At 43.1% G+C, this 17,315-nt stretch overlaps 1 protein-coding gene across 1 annotated transcript in view; it reads right to left on the minus strand.

Moving 5' to 3' along the window:
- CCDC63 (coiled-coil domain containing 63) overlaps positions 1–17,315 on the minus strand; it is a 33,510-nt gene that overhangs the window by 8,757 nt on the left and 7,438 nt on the right. The window contains exons 4-8 of the mRNA XM_003796044.3: positions 14,112–14,231; positions 11,207–11,388; positions 10,203–10,384; positions 5,999–6,222; positions 619–693 (exon numbers count right to left, since the gene is read on the minus strand). Coding sequence (XP_003796092.1) covers positions 619–693; positions 5,999–6,222; positions 10,203–10,384; positions 11,207–11,388; positions 14,112–14,231 — 783 coding nt within the window. The remainder of the gene's footprint in view (positions 1–618; positions 694–5,998; positions 6,223–10,202; positions 10,385–11,206; positions 11,389–14,111; positions 14,232–17,315) is intronic.

A 17,315-nucleotide genomic window follows, 5' to 3' on the forward strand; every position in this document is an offset into this window, starting at 1 on the left:
CCAGGAGTTGGAGGTTGCTGTGAGCTGTAATGCCACAGCACTCTACCCAGGGGGACAGCTTGAGGTTCTGTCTCAAAAAAAAAAAAAAAACAAAAACAGTGTGCTGGACACCTATAGTCCCAGCTACTCAAGAGGCTGAGGCAAGAGGATTGCTTAAGCCCAAGAGACTGAGGTTGCTATGAGCTATGATGCCACAACACTCTACCCACAGTGACAAAGTGAGAAAATGAGACTGTCTCAAAAAAAAAAAAAACAAAAAAACCTATATGCACTTACTAGTAATGATTGAGAACAAGACACAGCCAGGAAAGAGAGAGAAAGACTGAGGAAAAGGTCTGGAATGAGCCCATTAGGGAGGAAATTACAGGCCCAAAGGCCTGGGCTAGACTGTCCAACTGGGGAGATGAGTCTTTAGAATGAAGAGAAGAAATTCTGCTGCAATACCTGTAGCAGAGACTGCCTGTGACAGAAGGTCAGGACATGTATGCATATGACTTAGGCCAGTCTCAAGTCATGGGGTGGACATCTTTCTGCCCCTGAGAACCAGCTGACAGAATGCCTGACAGACAGACAGGCAAGGGAGGCTCCTGAGTCCCTCCCTCTGCATCCTGGTCTTACCTCGAGCTGTTTCAGGATGGAGCGGCTATCATCATGGGATATTTTCTGCTGGGACTGCAAGTGGATGATCTCATTCTGCTCAGGAGAGAATCAGAACATGAGTTAAAATGGGGAGTCTCCTTCCCTGCCACACCTGCTATACCTTGAGGAGTTAATGAGGATTTAAATTCAAGGATCCCCAGACCCTGGGCTCCTCTTATGTCTATGGAGGCTCTTTCTGATGTTTTCTTAATTAAAAGGAGGGTGAGGTGAATGGGATGGGGGGGCGGTGATTTACCCTTCCTGGAAATTTATCTAGAACAGCATAGTCAACAGAGTTTTTCTTTGGTGGTGGCAATGTCATCTCTGTCATTGCTGATACTGTAGTCACCTGGCCCACATGGTTATTAAACACTTGAAATATGGCTGGTGCCACAGAGGCACTAATTTCTTAACGGTATTTAATTTCAATTAATTTAACTTAAATACCCACACATGACAAGTGGCTACTGTGCTAGATGGTGTGGCTCAAAGAGAAGAAAAGAAACTGTAGCAAGAACCAGATTTACCTGGAAACTTGTAAAAAGCATGGATTGCTGGGCCCCACTCCCAGAGTTTCTGATGTAGCAAGTCTAGGGTGGGGCCCAAGAATGTGCATTTCTAACAAGTCCCCAGGTGGTCCTGATTTTGCTGCTCTGAGACCAGCTTTGAGAACCACATGGCTTGAATGACATGTCCTGATATAAAAGGTACACACATCCTTTGAGCAATTCCATCCCCAGGGATCTGTCCTGTGGAAAGAATAGAACAAACAGGCAAAGGTGGACTCTCAAGACTGCTGTAACTTTTAATGGCCCCCAGTTAGCAACAATCCAAATGTCTACTGATAAGAGATCTGTGAAATCAATGATAGTACATTTATACAAGGGGGGGGGGATCTCAAATAACAATATGGCTAAAATCCAGATTCCTGGTCCATCTGCAAAGAATGTAGGCCTGTAGGTATGAGATAGGGCCTGGGGAATTTGCATTTTGAAGAACCAGCTTGTGATTCTACTACAGAGACTCCAGAGTCCCCAGAAGCCATTAAAAGGAGCATAGAACATAGAAGATGTTGGGAAGTATCTATGGTAAATTGTTGGGGGAAGAAGTTTACAAAACAGCATGATCCTACTACTATAAATAAGCATCTAGGTATCTGGGTGTGAATGTGTGTGCCTGTGCACATCATAAAGGGATGTTGTCAAAATGTTAATTATCTCCCAGTGGTAATGTCTTGGTAATTTTTACTTTTTCCTTATATTTTTCTGAATTGCCTATATTTTCCCACAGGTGTGTATATGTTACCTTTGTAATTAGAAAAGTAATTTTTATTTTGGAAAATGTAGGCAATTCAGGAAAATCTTCCAATATTTTCAAGGTAGAAAAAAAGGGCAAGAAAGAACTCTAACCAGAAAGACTAAGCAATTCCAGATCCAGGTGATGGGATTCTTTCTGATTTAGGGTTCATACTCATACTTTTTTTTAACATTTTCCAAATGAAAATGTTACCCTGAATCAGATGGTGCTGCTCCTGGTGCTGCTCCTCTGCTCTGAGCTCTCCCAGGGCTCCCCTCTCTTGGGGTAATTGCAAAACCCCTTCTGGAAATGTGCCCAACAACCCTCACCTCTGAGACTAATTTCCTCCCCCCTCCATGTCTCTCTCTCTCCACTCCAGGCATCCTGACCTCCATGAATTCTCCTGCCTCAGGACTTTTGCACATGCTATTTCTTCTACTTGGAACATTATTCCTCACAGAGATCTGGGCAGCCTGCTCCTTCACCTGCAAATTTGCTCAACTCTTAACTCCTCAACTGTCCCAAACCTGTTCTATTTCATCTTTGTACCCACATTGCTTCTCACTTTCTAATTTACTCTGTAATTTACACAGTTAACGCTTGCTATTTATCATCTATTTCTCCCTGCTAGCATAGAAGCTTCACAAGGGCTGTTTTTTCTTTTTCTTTTTCTTTTCTTTTTTTTTGTCATTGTGTTCTCTGTACATTACTAATGCCTAGAACAGTATCTGGCACACAGTAAGTAACCAATAAATACTTCCAGGATGAAAAATAACCAAAAGAATGTTTTTTAAACCAGAATATACAACTTTATATATACTATAAATGATAAGCACTATGTTAAATTTTAAAAGCACAACCCAAAGAAAAAGTTAGAAGGAAAATGCTCCCTGTGATTGTCTCTAGGCAATGGGATAGTGGATGATTTTAAAAATTCCTTCTATCCTTACACAGTTTCCAATTTTTCTATAATGAGTTTCTCAACATTTTTTAAAAAATTAAATCTTCCTGTTGGAAATTCATGCTTTATAGACTTCATTCAATAGACATCTGAGGTTCTATTTAAGCCCCAAAAGGTACAGTTTTGTAACTCAAACAAGGAGTTTGGAAGGCACTATTCTGGTCCAATTCCACAGATTGGGAAACTGAGGCTGAAGAAAGAGCACAGACTTGCCCCTCTTTCATCAGACACATTTGTCCTAATCAGGGAGACAAGTTATGTTGCTATAGGGAATGGGGAAAGTCAAGGCTGATTGTGTTCAGGGATATTCCTTTCTTCCTCGTCTGAAGGCTTATCCTAGTGAGGCGCGGTTACCCAGAAAACGAGAAATAGGGTCCGAGAGGTCCGCAAAGACCTTCCCTGCAGTACCGCAGATGGCCACCAGAGGACAGTGGTTACAAACTCAAAAGGCCCACGGGGCTCTGCGGGCTTCGGAACAAATCAGACGCCGCTGGTGTTGGTAAAATAAGGAGCCAGAGCCCGGTGTGTTCATAGGGACTCAGATTCTCGCGGGAGTGTGGGCCCGGGTTGTCAGATCTGATTTTCCAAGAGAAACCAGAAATTCATATTTTCGTATAGAATACCCTGATATTTAAAAGTTGGCAACTAATAAAATTAATAGAGTGGAGAAGACCAAACAAAAGGAGAATGAATGCTGGATTCAGCCAGTTTATGACTTCCGATCCCAGCCATCTAGGTAAGGGTGAAATCAGATGTTAGAATCCTAATTGATTTTAATGAAGAATAAAAAAAAGTTTGCCCAGAACCTGAACCCAATAGGAGCAGAGATTCCACAAAAGGGCAAAAAGTAGGGACCCAGGTGCCCTTTCCATCACTGTTTCATCCAGTATTGCTCCCTTTATTCTGTTTTATGTATTGGAGTTTCCTAATAACATTCATTCCAAAAAAATGTTTTGTAGTTTTATAGAAAGGTTTGGAAGCTACTCTTCTAGTCCAAGTACAATGGATGTCATTCTACAGATGGGGAGACCAAGGCCCAAAGCAGACACACCCACACTTGTCCTAATGCTGGAGGAAGGGCAGTGTGGCTGAAGGATGACAGGAGAGAACACCCCCAAGGTGAAGGGGAGGCTAAGGTCAGCTACGTAGAAGAACCATTTCCTATGCCTCCCTCAGGGTGCACAGAGAGTGCACCCTCATGCCTGTCCTCTGGAAGATCCCCAGGTGGGCAGAGAGCAGCTCTCTACCCCACCCCCCTACACACTGAGCCACACACCAAGCAGGACATCCTCCCTTTGTCTGGATCCACCTACTCCCTCCCCATCTCAACATCCGCAGGGCTGCCCTTATGGGGCCCTTGAGCGCTGGTCCAGTTTGGTTCCTGTTGGGCACTGTTAATGGGAGGCACCAGATTAAAGGGTGGAAGGAGAAGGAGGTATTTACCCCACCCTGCAGATCCCCCGTTCGGTTTCCTTCCTCCTGGGAGGGTACAGCAGCAGCTGGTGCTTTGGCCAGCAGGGGTAGCAGGTAGCAGCCAGGTCCTTTTCCCAACACCGCTCTCCTGGTTCCAGAAACTTCTCCCTCCCCTGGACCATTCTGGGGCCTGCTCTTGGTGGTGCTGCACTCTTCAGTCTTAATTTCCTCAGACCTTAGTAAATCTTCCCTTTAAAAAAACTTTCCTCCATTTATCATTCCTGTGCCAATCCTAAATGATAGAGCCACTTTCACCTGCCACCTGAACTATTATTATCTATAAGTATCTATTGTTACGTATTAAGAGTTCTCTTGAAACTAACCAATTTTATTTCATTATGTTTTTTATTCTGTTTTCTATTATTATTTATTATCTGAAGTAATAGCCATTATTATTATTATTATTATTATTATTGCAGTTTTTGGCCAGGGCCAGGTTTGAACCCACCATCTCCAGTATATGGAGCCGGCGCCCTACTCCTTGAGCCACAGGCGCCACCTTAGTAGTAGTATCCATTACTTGACAAGTTCACTCTGTATTTTTCCTAATACTCATTAAAATTAACTCATCACTAGTAAATTTAAATGTTTTCACCTCTATTCTAGCTGCAGTCCATTTGCACATGGCCAACATACACATCTCCCCCATGAATTTGGAAAACAGTGACATATCCCAAAGGAAAGTAGCTTCCCATTATGTAAGCAGAGGACAGGGACCTCAGAGGAAGGAATAATGAATTCCCAGAGGAGGTGACATTTGTGCTGGGTAAGGGTAATGAGGAAGATTTCACCAGAAGAGAAAGGTAGGGCAGGGAGAAGTAACAGCACCAGGAAAACCTCAGAGAAGGGAAATGCCTGGGACAGCTGTGACTAGCAGCTGGTGCTTTGGCCAGAGGGTACCCAGGGGATTATCATGGGACCTGAGTCTGCAAAGGTAGGTCAAAACCAAATTTTGAAGAGGTTTTGAATGTTACAGTAAGGAGTTTATTCTCTTTCCTTTACAGAAAGTTCCAAAGAATATTTGTTTATGTTCTGGGGAGTAAGTAGCCCAGGGAGTCAATTACATTTGGGAAATTTAGGGTTCAACAAAGGTAAACAGGTTTCTTTACTGCAGGACTTATCAGAGCCTTTAGTATGCTCATATACATCAAGTCTCTCCAAAAGAAGAATTACCCATCTCTCTTCAATTCTAGGAAGCTGTTATATCTGGCAAAGGGCCAGATATAAATACAAGATTTTCTTCTTTGTGGATCTCTCTTGGATCTCTCTCTCTCTCTTTTTCTTCTTACAACACTTTAAAAATGTAAAAATCATTCTTAGCTCATGGGCTGTACAAAAACATCTGCGGGGGCTGTAGTACACTAAGCACTGGATTATAAAACATGCTATAGATTATAATGTCACTGCTAGGGGTGGAGGGGATGTGAACATATTAAATGCACATATCAGCTGAAAAGTTAAAATATAGGGGAAATGTAGGGAGAATATAATAGCACTTGCCAAACGGATTTGACCTTGAGGCCTTTTTTTCTGCAGAGTGTCTCATGGAGCCTTCTAATGAGCCTGTTCTAGGGAAGGCCACTATAAGACCAGGGGGTCCCAGGCCTATGGAAACAAGAGCTGCCCAACCTGGATATTCTGGGTCTTCTTGTGCATCATCTCCATGTCATTGTTGAGCTCTGTGACGTATGTGAACCGAGCAAAGTTCTTCTCCTCCTTGGCCAGAAAATCCTCAATGAGCTGGTTCAGGTTCCCATTCTCAGCCAGCTTCAGCAGCCGGAGGTGGGCTACCTCATAGCTTTCAAAACTCTCCCCCTTGGTCTTCTTCTTGCCATGCTTCTTTCTCTTGAGAGCTGAAAAAGGAAACACTAGCCACTGTGAGTTTTAAAAGGCAACCCCTCAGACTGGTGCCAGGCAGACAGGACACGATCAACATTATGATGCTTTGGGGAGGGGCCTCTATTTTTTCCAGGAGGCAGAAAAACGCTTCACTCATTACTCACTCATTATTACATGTCAGACACTGTACTAGGTAATGCTGAAAAAAACAACAACCCTGGACCATGGAGCTTTTAGTGTGGGAATCAGACAAGAAGAAGGAAGAAAAAATGATATCCAAGTAAACAGAAAAAGAAATCCAAGATGGTTGAGGTGGCTCACACCTTGTAATACTATTATTGCTCTTGGAGGTTGAGGCGGGAGGATATGTTGAGGTTAGGAGTTCAAGAATAGCCTGAGCAAGAGCGAAACCCCACCTCTATACTAAAAAAAGAAAAGAAAGAAAAGAAAAAAAGAGAAAGAAAAATTAGCCAGGTACTAATTTTGGTCCCAGCTACTTAGAAGCCTGAGGTAAGAGATGAGCCCAAGAGTTAGAGGTTGCTGTGAGCTATGATATCACAGCACTCCACCTAGACTATAGAGTGACAGAGTAAGACTCTATCTCAAAAAAAAGAAAAGAAAGAAATCCAGTAATTACCTCTGTGGCCAGACCATTAAGTGCTGTACTGTGGTTCTGCTTTTTCTTTTTCTGAGACAGAGTGTCACTCTTGCCCTGCTTAGAGTGTCATGGCGTCATCATAGCTCAGAGCAACCTCAAACTCATGGGCTCTGTAATCCTCTTGTCTCAGTCTCCTGAGTAGCTAGGATTGCAGGCATGTACCACTATGCCTGGCTGGGTTTTCTATTTTTAGTAGAGATGGGATCTCAGTCTTGCTCAGGCTGGTCTCAAATGCCTCAGGTCAAGTGATCCACCTGCCTTGGCCTCCCAGAGTGCTAGGATTACAGGAGTGTGGCCAGGGCGTTCTGCTTTAGATGGGCGGCCTTTTACTCCCCAGCAACTTGTTACTACAAGACTTTGTCACTACTTTGCCTCAATACACTGGTGATTTCCAGCCATGCTTAGGATAAATATTGTGCTCCCCAATGCAGCCTACAAGGGCCTGCATGATCTGGACACTTCTGTCTTCTCTCACCTTCCAATGAGTCACTGGCATTGACTCATTATAGCCACACTGGCTTTCTCTCTGTTCTTTCCAGAACATCACCCCATTCACACCTCAGGTTCTTTGCACTTGCTGTGTCCTCAGCCTAGGTTGCTGTTCTCCCAGGTCCAGGTTCCTAGTGTCATTTAAGCCTCTGCCCAAGTGGCAGGCCCACCCTGACCACTCTAGATGAAACAGTCCCCTTCACTATCAATTTTTTTTCATCATGTTCATTGGTTCCCAAGATACTAGATTCACTTCTACATTTGCTTATTTTCGTTTCCCTAACAGGCCAGCTGTGGGAGGACAAGATTCTGTCTTACTCCCCACCATATCCCTTATGCTGCCTCCAGTTACTGGGTTGGGATTAAGTGAAGGTCTTTCTGGAGTGGTTGCTGCTCTTTCCTCAGCGTCACCTCTGCCCTCTGCTCTAGCCCATGCCCACCTCTTCTCTTTGTGTGTGCTGGTCCCTCTGCCAGGGTTTCCCATTCCCACACAACTAGAGTCCTTTGAATGTCCCTTCTTAAGAAACCTTCTGTGGCAATTCCATCCAAAAGAGCACCCGGCCCTGAGCATTCTACCTCAGTCCCTTGTTTTCTCCCTCCAAAGCTTCTATCACAACTTGAAGTCTTTGCATTCATCTATTTGAGTGGGTTTTTTCTCCCCCATGTCTCTGTACCTAGAATGGAAGCTCCAGGACATCAGAGCTAGTGCTATGTTGGTCACTGTGCTGTCTCCAGCCCCAAGTATGGCACTAGCTTCAGGTTAAGTGACCATTAAAATGTGTTGAATGACTAGAAGTGGAGCCACTGGATGGATGAATGAAGGAGTCAACAGATCACAGAGAGCATAACGCTGAAGGATCACTTTAAGGGCAGCTGGGAGCACTAGGAGGCTAGAGGTGGTGAGACCTAGCAGAAGCTGCCAGAAGGAAAGCAATGACAAGACTCAGGCATGAGAGGAGGAAGAATGGATCGGAGATTCAAGAATCAAAAATCAAAAAGACGTAGGAAAAACAAAACTGGTGGAATTATGAAGCTGCTCACTGCATAGATAAGAGGGTACTAAGACTGGCCCTCAGGCTTGGAGGGGAAGACAAAGGGATGTCTTTGGGGCCCTGGGTCTGCTGCTTAAGTTGCTGTGGCCCTTGGCTTGGTCATGTGTCCAATCTGAATTGCAGTGTCCTTATCTACAAATGAAGCATATTAATAGTAATGTCGACCTCTTAGAGTTGTGAGGACCAAATGGAAATCACATATGCCAAATACTTAGAAAGGACACATGACCTAGTGGCTCAGTAAGTGGGTGGAGGGTTGGATGATCAGGCAAAGTATGAATGGCTGATGGATGGAAAAACAGATGAATGTATGTCTGGGCTGGTGGAGGTGACTGAGTGGACGGACGGATGGATGGATGGATGGATGGATGGATAAAAGTTTCCAAAGGGTTAAAAGCTTTAGTTGGGCCAGGCACAGTGGCTCATGCCTGTAATCCTAGTACTCTGGGAGGTTGAGGCAGGTGGATTGCTAGAACTCAGAAGTTCAAGACCAGCCTGAGCAAAGTGAGACCCTGTCCCTACCAAGAGTAGAAAAATGAGCCAGGCATTATGGTGGGCACCTGTAGTCCAAGCTACTCAGGAGGCTGAGGCAAGAGGATTGTTTGAGCCCAGGAGTCTGAGGTCGCTGTGAGCTATGATGACACCACAGCAGTCTACCCAGGGCAACAGAGAGACTCTGTCTCAAAAAAAAAAGAAAGAAAGAAAGAAAGAAAGCTTTTGGTGTTTTTTGTTATTTTAGAGAGTAAGATGGGGTTTTCTCAGAAACACACTCTAGCAATACAGGTCCAAATGATAAGGCAAAAGAGACAGTACAAATGTAGCTACACAGCACGGGTGGGGGGTGCCTCTCAGAAGAGCTCGGATTTCTCAGTCTGTTCAAAAGAGAGTTAACACAGCAGGTCTGAGATTGCTTTTTAAGAAAGTCCTGCTTGCAAGTTTTGCCTTTGGCTGACACGTAGGAACTTGAATGGTAAGTGGCTTCCTGTACTGATATAAAACTTCCCCTGAATGGTAAGAGTGGCTCACTGCAAATGGACTGTACAGACAACACGCTTTCTGCTGAATGCCTGCTTCCCCTTAAGAGCTGAGAGTCTGGGTGTGTGCCCACATGACCAGACCCCAGTAAGACTTTAGACTACTGAGTCCCTAGTGTGCTCCCCTAGTAGATAACTCTTTTCATATATGAATTGTCACAATTACCCACTAGAAGAATTAAGCGCGTTCTGTGTGACTCCTCTTGGAAGTTTGTGCCTAGTTTCCCTTTGCTGTTTCTGCTTTGTGTCTCTTCCCTGTGATACGTCATAGCCACGAGTGTGCCTGTATCAGCAAGTGAGTCCTGTGAGTCCTCCTCGTGAATCATCAAACCCAGGATGATCTCGGGGACCCTGACACACAAGTCTCCCCCTAAACAATAGGAGCACCCAGCCTGAGGACACATCCTACAGGTTAGGATTGTCAGATAAAATACAGGGTGCCCAGTTAAATTCGAGTTTCAGTTGAAGAATATAATTTTTAAAGTTATCAGTATGTCCCAATTATAGATAAACAACAAATAAGTTTTTGTGTATAAGTCCCAAATACTATATGGGATATACTTAGTGTAAAAATGTATTCATTGTTTGCCTAAAATTTAGATTTAACTAGGCCTCTTGTATTTTATATGATAAATTTGGCAATCCTACTACAAGGAGACTATGGCACCTGAGAGACACAGAGTGATCAGGAGCACACGTGCATGTGCACCAAGATAGCACGAGCAAGCAGGAGTGCCAGCTTGTGCACCTGGAGAGTGTACCTTCTGTCCTTTTGGCCTGCTCCTCAAATTCAGTGCGGTCATTCAGCTTGCTGAGCAGGAAGGATTTGAGCTTGTTCTCATGGGCATAGAGACGCTCCAGCTCTCGGATCTCCAAGTTGTACTGAGAGATGTCCTTCTGCTGGCGATCCTTCATGGCAGCCATTCGCGCCATGGCCTCCAGCCTGGGTGAGGAGGAGCAGAGCTGAGGGTCCAGACGCTCCCCCCTCGCCTTCCTTTTCCCTGCCAATCAAGAGGGACTTCCTGCCTGGATAGCGACCATCTATTGTTTTGTTTTTTTAAATAGGGTCTCACTCTGTCACCCAGGCTGAAGGGCTCACTGCAGCCTCAGATGCCTTGGTTTGAGTAATTCTCCCACATTAGCTTCCCAAGTAGCTAGGACTACAACTCATTTTTTTATATTTTGTAGACATGGGGGTCTCAGTATGTTGCTCAGGCTGGTCTCAAACTCCTGGCTTGAAGTAATCCTCTGCCTTGGACTCCCAAAGTGCTGGAATTACAGGTATGAGCCACCATGCCCAGCCCACCATCACTTTTTTAATCATGAAGGTTTCTGAGGGCAGAAAAACAACCCTCCTTTCCTGAACAACAGGAGCTATAAGCTCTAGACCACCCCCAGGAAATTTTTCTATCATGATTATCATTATCACCCTTATCCGCATCACCACCACCACCATCATCATCACCACTTTCATCACCACCCTCATGATCATCATCATCACTACCATCACCATTATCACTATCATCACTACTTATCGATTACTATGTCCCAGGCACTCCCTTACATACATATATTATGTAATCCTCTCTACCATCTCTTTAGGATTTCTTTAGCTCCTACAACAATGTAGTAGTGATGTAGTCAGAATTTAAACCCTGATCTGTCAGATGCTAAAATCTGGGCTCTTCAAAGCCAAAGTATATGCTTTTTATCCCCATGAGTAAGAAGCCAGAAGACATCCAGACTGAGAAAACCCCCAGCCTACCTCTGCTCATAGGCCTGAGAAGATTGCTCAATGGCCGTGTTCATGGTTTTCTTCTGTAGTGACATGCGCCGGTGGAGCTGCTGGTAGACGTTGTCATAAGCAGCCTTCTCAAACCGTAGATCCTCAATCTCCGTCCGAAGCTTGGCATTGGTGGTTAGCATCTTGTCAAATTGAACAGTGACCTGTTGGAAAGACTCTGTTTCAAAACAAGGCTCATTCCTATGGATAAGACAAGCTTCGAGGAGGAAGCTGGGGGGCTGGAAGGTCCTCACCCCACCTCCTACCCCAGGGACACAAAACTAGTCAGAGAGGCTTGAAATGGCCACGAACTGGATTTCTCCACTACTTTTAGACCTAACTTCCAGTTTTAAGCAATTAATAGGGAAGAGAGGGATGAGCTAAGTGATACCACAGGAAATAATCCACCAAATCAAAAAAGTAGAACTTTCTACAGGACAATTGACGTGGACTCTTGAACAAGTTGATGGCCTGAGAAAAATTGGGATGTGGCTATTTTTGAACAGAGTCTCTCAAACTCAGTACTCTTGGTGTTTGGGGCCAGATGATTCTTTGTGGTGAGGGGCTTACCTGTGCTTTGTGGGATGTTAAATGCCTATCCACTAGATGCAAGTAGCATCCTTACCTCCAACCCAGCTGTGACAACCATAAGGGTCTCCTTTTGGAGACAGTATCCACTTGGAAGCAAAATCCACCCACAACTGACAGCCACTATTCTAAAGAAATTTAAGATACACGTCCTTGCATGGTACCCATCGCTCAGTGGGTAGGGCACTGGCCACATACTCCAAGGCTGGCAGGATCAAACCCAGCCCGGGCTTGCCAAACAACAATGAAACAGCAACAACAGCCAGGCATTGTGGCAGGCACCTGTAGTCCCAGCTACTTGGGAGGCTGAGGCAAGAGAATCACTTAAGCCCAAGAGTTTGAGGTTGCTGTGAGCTGACACCACAGCAATCTACTGAGGGTGACAAAGTGAGACTCTGTCTCAAAAAAAAAAAAAAAAAAGATCCAGATCCTTAGCAATTATGTGAATCTTGATTGAATTCACCTTTAAAAGATATTTTGGGGCCAACCAGAGAAACTTTAATATGGACTAGGTATTGAGTAATGTTATGAAAATATTAATTTTGCAAGGTGTGATATTGGTCTTATTCAATTTTGGGAAATGCAAATTAAAGTACTTAGGGGTGAAACATCATAAAGCCTATAATTTACCTTAAAATACTTCAGAAGAAAATATGGTGAAGCAAATAAAGAAAAATGTTAACAATGATTAAATCAAAGTAATAGATATGTTCGTTGTTTTACTCCCCATAGATTAGAATTTATTGTATGTCTTAGAAATTAGCTTTTAAAGAAAGTTTTTCTTTTAAAAAGATGATGTTGCTGGTTACACTGTTAGTGGGAATGTAGATTTGTGCAGCCGTTATAAAAAATAGTACAAAGGTTTCTAAAGAAATTAAAAATAGACTACCATAAGACCTAGCAATCTCTCTTCTGGGCATATACCCAAAATAAATTAAATCCTTACCTTAAAAAGATATTTGCATTCCCACGTTCATTGCAGTATTATTTACCACAGTCAAGATTTGAAAACAACATATTTGTGTCCTTCAACATATTGAGTGGATTAAAAAATTGCATATATATCCTATGGAATATTATGTAGCCTTTAAAAAGATATCTTGCTATTTGCCACAAGGTGGAAGAACCCCAAGAACCTTATGCTAAGTGAAATAAGCTAGATGCAGAAAGAAAAATATTGCATAATCTCATTTATACGTGGAATCTTAAAAAAAAAAGTAAAATATATAGAGATGGGCAACAAAACAGTAGTTACTAGGAGCAGGGAGGAGGAAATGGGGGAGATGTAGATCAGAGAATACAAAGTAGCAGACATGGAGGATGAAAAGTCTAGAGAGCCAACAAAGACTAGAGGCAAGAAAATTATACTGTGTTAGGAAAGAGACGTTTCCTTTTTGCTGGCAACTGTTCTTACTGGAGGCGACTCAAATGAAGTCCACCCAGAGGAGAGATGGACACCTGGATCCAGCTATGCCTGAAGACCCCACTTCCTCCTCTGGATTTTTCAGTTCTATAACCAATACAGTCTCTTTGTGTGTGAGTGCTTAAGCCACTTTGCAATTTAGAAAATCCTGCTTGGGCTGGGCATTGTGGCTCATGCCTGTAATCCTAGCATTCTGGGAGGCTGAGGTAAGTGGATTGCCTGAGCTCACAGGTGCAAGACCAGCCTGAGCCAGAGCGAAACCCTGTCTCTAAAAATAGCCAGACATTAGTCCCAGTTACTTGGGAGGCTGAGGCAAGAGAATCGCTTGAGCCCAAGAGTTTGAGGTTGCTGTGAGCTATGACACCATGACACTACTGGGAGCAACAAAGTGAGACTCTATCTCAAAAAAATAAGAAAGGAGAGAAAATCTTGCTTAATGCAAAAGTCACTGTAAATTGAGGGAATCAGGAGTTCTTAGAGACTACATCAACAAAACAAAAAGACACAAGCTATAATAGAGACATGAGAAGATTGCCATGGAAGAGGAAGTTCTAAGTAATTCTGCCTGGTGAAGTGCTTCTTGAAAATAAGCAAGAATTTTTGAGACAGGGAACTAGGAGTAGGCATTCCAGGTGAGGTGGGGGGTTGGGGTGAAGGCACAGGCAATAATAGCATTTTCTAAGGTGGATAGAACAGAGTGGGTGGAGCAGGGTAGATAGTCAATTCTAAAAGGCTTCCTGGCCTACATGTTAACCTTCTCTTGAATCAATCAATGAAATGGGTATTTTCTCCTAAATGCTTAGCAGACATCATTCTTTGGTCTCAGCCAAGTGGGGACAGAGCTGTTTGCAAAACTTCAGCGAACCCCTTACATACAAGATTCAAACGGGTTTCCAAAGTGTGGATCTGTTTCTGAAGTTTCCGGGGGTTATTGGCCTCCTGCATTTTTAAGAAGATCTGTTTTTGGATTGCAATTTTTTTCTCCATCTGAGCAATCTGAAAAAGAAAAAGAGAGAAAGCCCAGCTGTGTTAACATCTGTGTGGGTACAAATTCCATAGTTCACTAACTCAAGTGTGCTAAAACAAAAACCACAATGTTCTTTCTTTTTCTATAAATAGAATTTCAGTTTCTCTCGGGAGCCTATGCAATTCAACTTAATCCTAACCAGTTTGCGGTAAAATGAGGCAATTTAGAGTTTTTGCTCTCACCTGTGCACGTAAATGTTTTTCACATGTGGACATAAATTTTAACTTCCTACAGCTTTGGTTTCCAGCATAAACTACATTGTCCTCCAAGGGGCCTTCTATAACCTTGTGGTGTTTTGTTTTGTTTCACTCTTATAATGACAAGGACACTAGTGCCATTTAATGTGTGGGTCACAAGATGCCACACTGATCAGCCACACCAGACATCCAGGACTGTCCCCCTTCACTGACCTCCCAGTGCTCCTGTGAACATTACGTGGATGGAAAACCTCTTTATATCTTTCTGTACCTAGAATCAAACTATCTTTTATATGTATACACACAGCATTTCTCACTCATTTCTAATAGGCACTGAATTATCCATGACTGTAGTCACTGCATAAATCTTTGACTTATTTTGGAACTTTACCAAGAGTCAGTCACCATTCTGGACATCATGCCACTAACACAACCTAGAGCACGTTCTTTGAGTTGTGGACACAACAAGGCTGAGTCAGTCTGCAATGCAGCCGTGGAATCCTTGCTGATTTTATGTAGCATTACAGGCCTCTGATCTGATTATATCTTTCAGGCCAGGTATCTGCAAACCACAGCCTTTGGCCAAATGTGGTTCACTGTCTGCTTTTACTAATAAAGTTTTATTGGCACACAGCCACACATTCATTGATATATTGTGCCTATATATCTATAGCTGCCTTCCTGCTACAAAGGCAGAATTAAGTAGTTGCAACAGAGGCCACATGCCCCACAGACCCAAAATATTTACTATGTGGTCCTCTGCAGGCCCTGTTCTAGGTGAGTCAGACCAGAACATTGACATATTAAAATAATATAATTTTAGTATAAATAATTTTTAATACAGGTATTATCATTATAGCATCATATTGATTTAAAATAAATAAGGGTAAAGAATTCTATCATCTATGAATTCCATTTCAGAACTGTACAGAGATGTTTGCTTGCTGCTGAACAGTGTTGGCAGATGTAATGTTGACTGAAAGAGGCCATGGGGCTCAGGAAAGGGGTTTCTTGGGGGGCAGTTAATGAAAGGGAACCAAAGGAGCCTTCTAGGTGCTGCAATACTCTATGTCTTCATCTTGGTGATGGTTAGGTGGGTGTACACCCAAATGAAATTCACTGATGAATTGACCATGAATAAGTGATACAGTGGGAGGAAGAAGGGAGGAAAAGAAATGGTTATGGGGAGTGATAGATTTAAGAACCTCTGTCCTAAAGACATCCACAAATAAGTTGTGTATTTGGGAGTTCAAAGTCTCTGGCTGGGAACTGGAGAAAGCCACTGGGTGTAGAGAGGTTGAGGTCCTTGGTGACCCCAGAGAAAGCAGTTTCGGTGGAGGCAACATTGTTCCCATCACCACAGATGGAAGTGGAGATAGCACCTGCCCTGGAAGAAGGCAGGAATGTAGATGAGGTCTTCTAGAAATTTTTAGCAAGGGGAAAAGCTGGCAATAACTTGCATTTGCAGGAGTGTTGTTTTGGTTTGGGTTTGTGCTTGGTTTTTAGGTTAAGATAAAGGACACAAGGAAAAGACACCTTGAAGAAAGAAAGGGTAAAGACAGAAGCAAAGAGGACATCAATAATGGAGTGAGGTTTCCATCTAATGACGGCGACAGGACTGAGGGAGGCTTAAGGCTGGAAGGCACCTAGCTTTGTGGAAGGGCACCTGGGCCCCTCTGCCTCTGAGGCCCACAAATTTGCAGAGGATTGAGAGATGCAAGTCCAGGTGCAGAGGAAGATGTGGCAGCCACGATCAATAAAGCAGCTGAAACAATCCTGAGGCCACCTCTGTCCAGAGGACTTCTTGTCAAATAACAAACAAATAACTGATACGGAATGAGGTGCCCTGGACAGTAAAAGGACATGAATGGGAAAAACTCATGAAATTCCAATAAAGACTGGATTTCAATTAATGTTAACATGCCAACATTCATTTCTTAGTATTGGTGAATGTCCCATGCTGTTATGAGACGTTTACATTAGGGAAAGCTGGATAAACGTATATGAGAACTCTCTTACTATCTTTGTAACCATTCTGTAAATTTAAAAGCATTCCAAAATAATACATCTCTTTTAAAAATTGATAAGTAACATTTTGGTCCAGGCCTCTCTTGCTTGGGTACTATGTTACTTGCCGCCAAAAGCATTTCTAACTGACACAGTATCCATTTCACCCATTATGATAATTGACCCTGACTTCAAATAAGTGAAATACAACCTGCCATGCCTGGTAAGAGAAAATTTTGGCATCTCTCGTCCTTGTACCTCAAGCCCAGTTCTCCAGGGCCACTGTCCCAGAAACCTCACTCCATAGTTTCTCATACAAGTCACTTCCACACTACCAGCTGTGTGCATAGCCAGCCTGCAATGTGGCCTTGGTGTACACCCAGGCAAATATCTTTATTACCTGCCCAATATTTAGCCCTATCCAGAAACAGCTAGCTTGTGCCAAGTCCTAGAAAGCCCTAGAGAAATTTCAAAACTATTATCTAAAGTCCCCTTCAAGATTAGTGACTGTCACATAAGATAAAACATTTTCTTAGTGGGTTTCTATCTAAAGGGAAGGTGGTTTCTATCCTGGCCCTGAGGGATAAAGCATCACTGGTCTAAGCCAAAACTTGGAAAATTTTTTCTCAAAGGGCCAGACCGCAAATATTTTAAGTTTCAAGGACTAAGAGGCTATAATGTAGGTACTCACATAACCACTAAAAAATAACCATTTCAAATGTAAAAATCATTCTTTTGCTAGAAGGTGATAAAGAGATTGAATTTGGCCCTTGAGTTACAATTTGCTACCCCTGGTCTACTCTAAGCCAATTTTGGGAATTTCATTTCCCTTTGTCATTGATTGACCTT

This window comes from Otolemur garnettii, unplaced genomic scaffold (genome assembly GCF_000181295.1).
Source record: "Otolemur garnettii isolate 467f Iridium unplaced genomic scaffold, OtoGar3 scaffold00099, whole genome shotgun sequence".
NCBI lineage: Eukaryota > Metazoa > Chordata > Mammalia > Primates > Galagidae > Otolemur > Otolemur garnettii.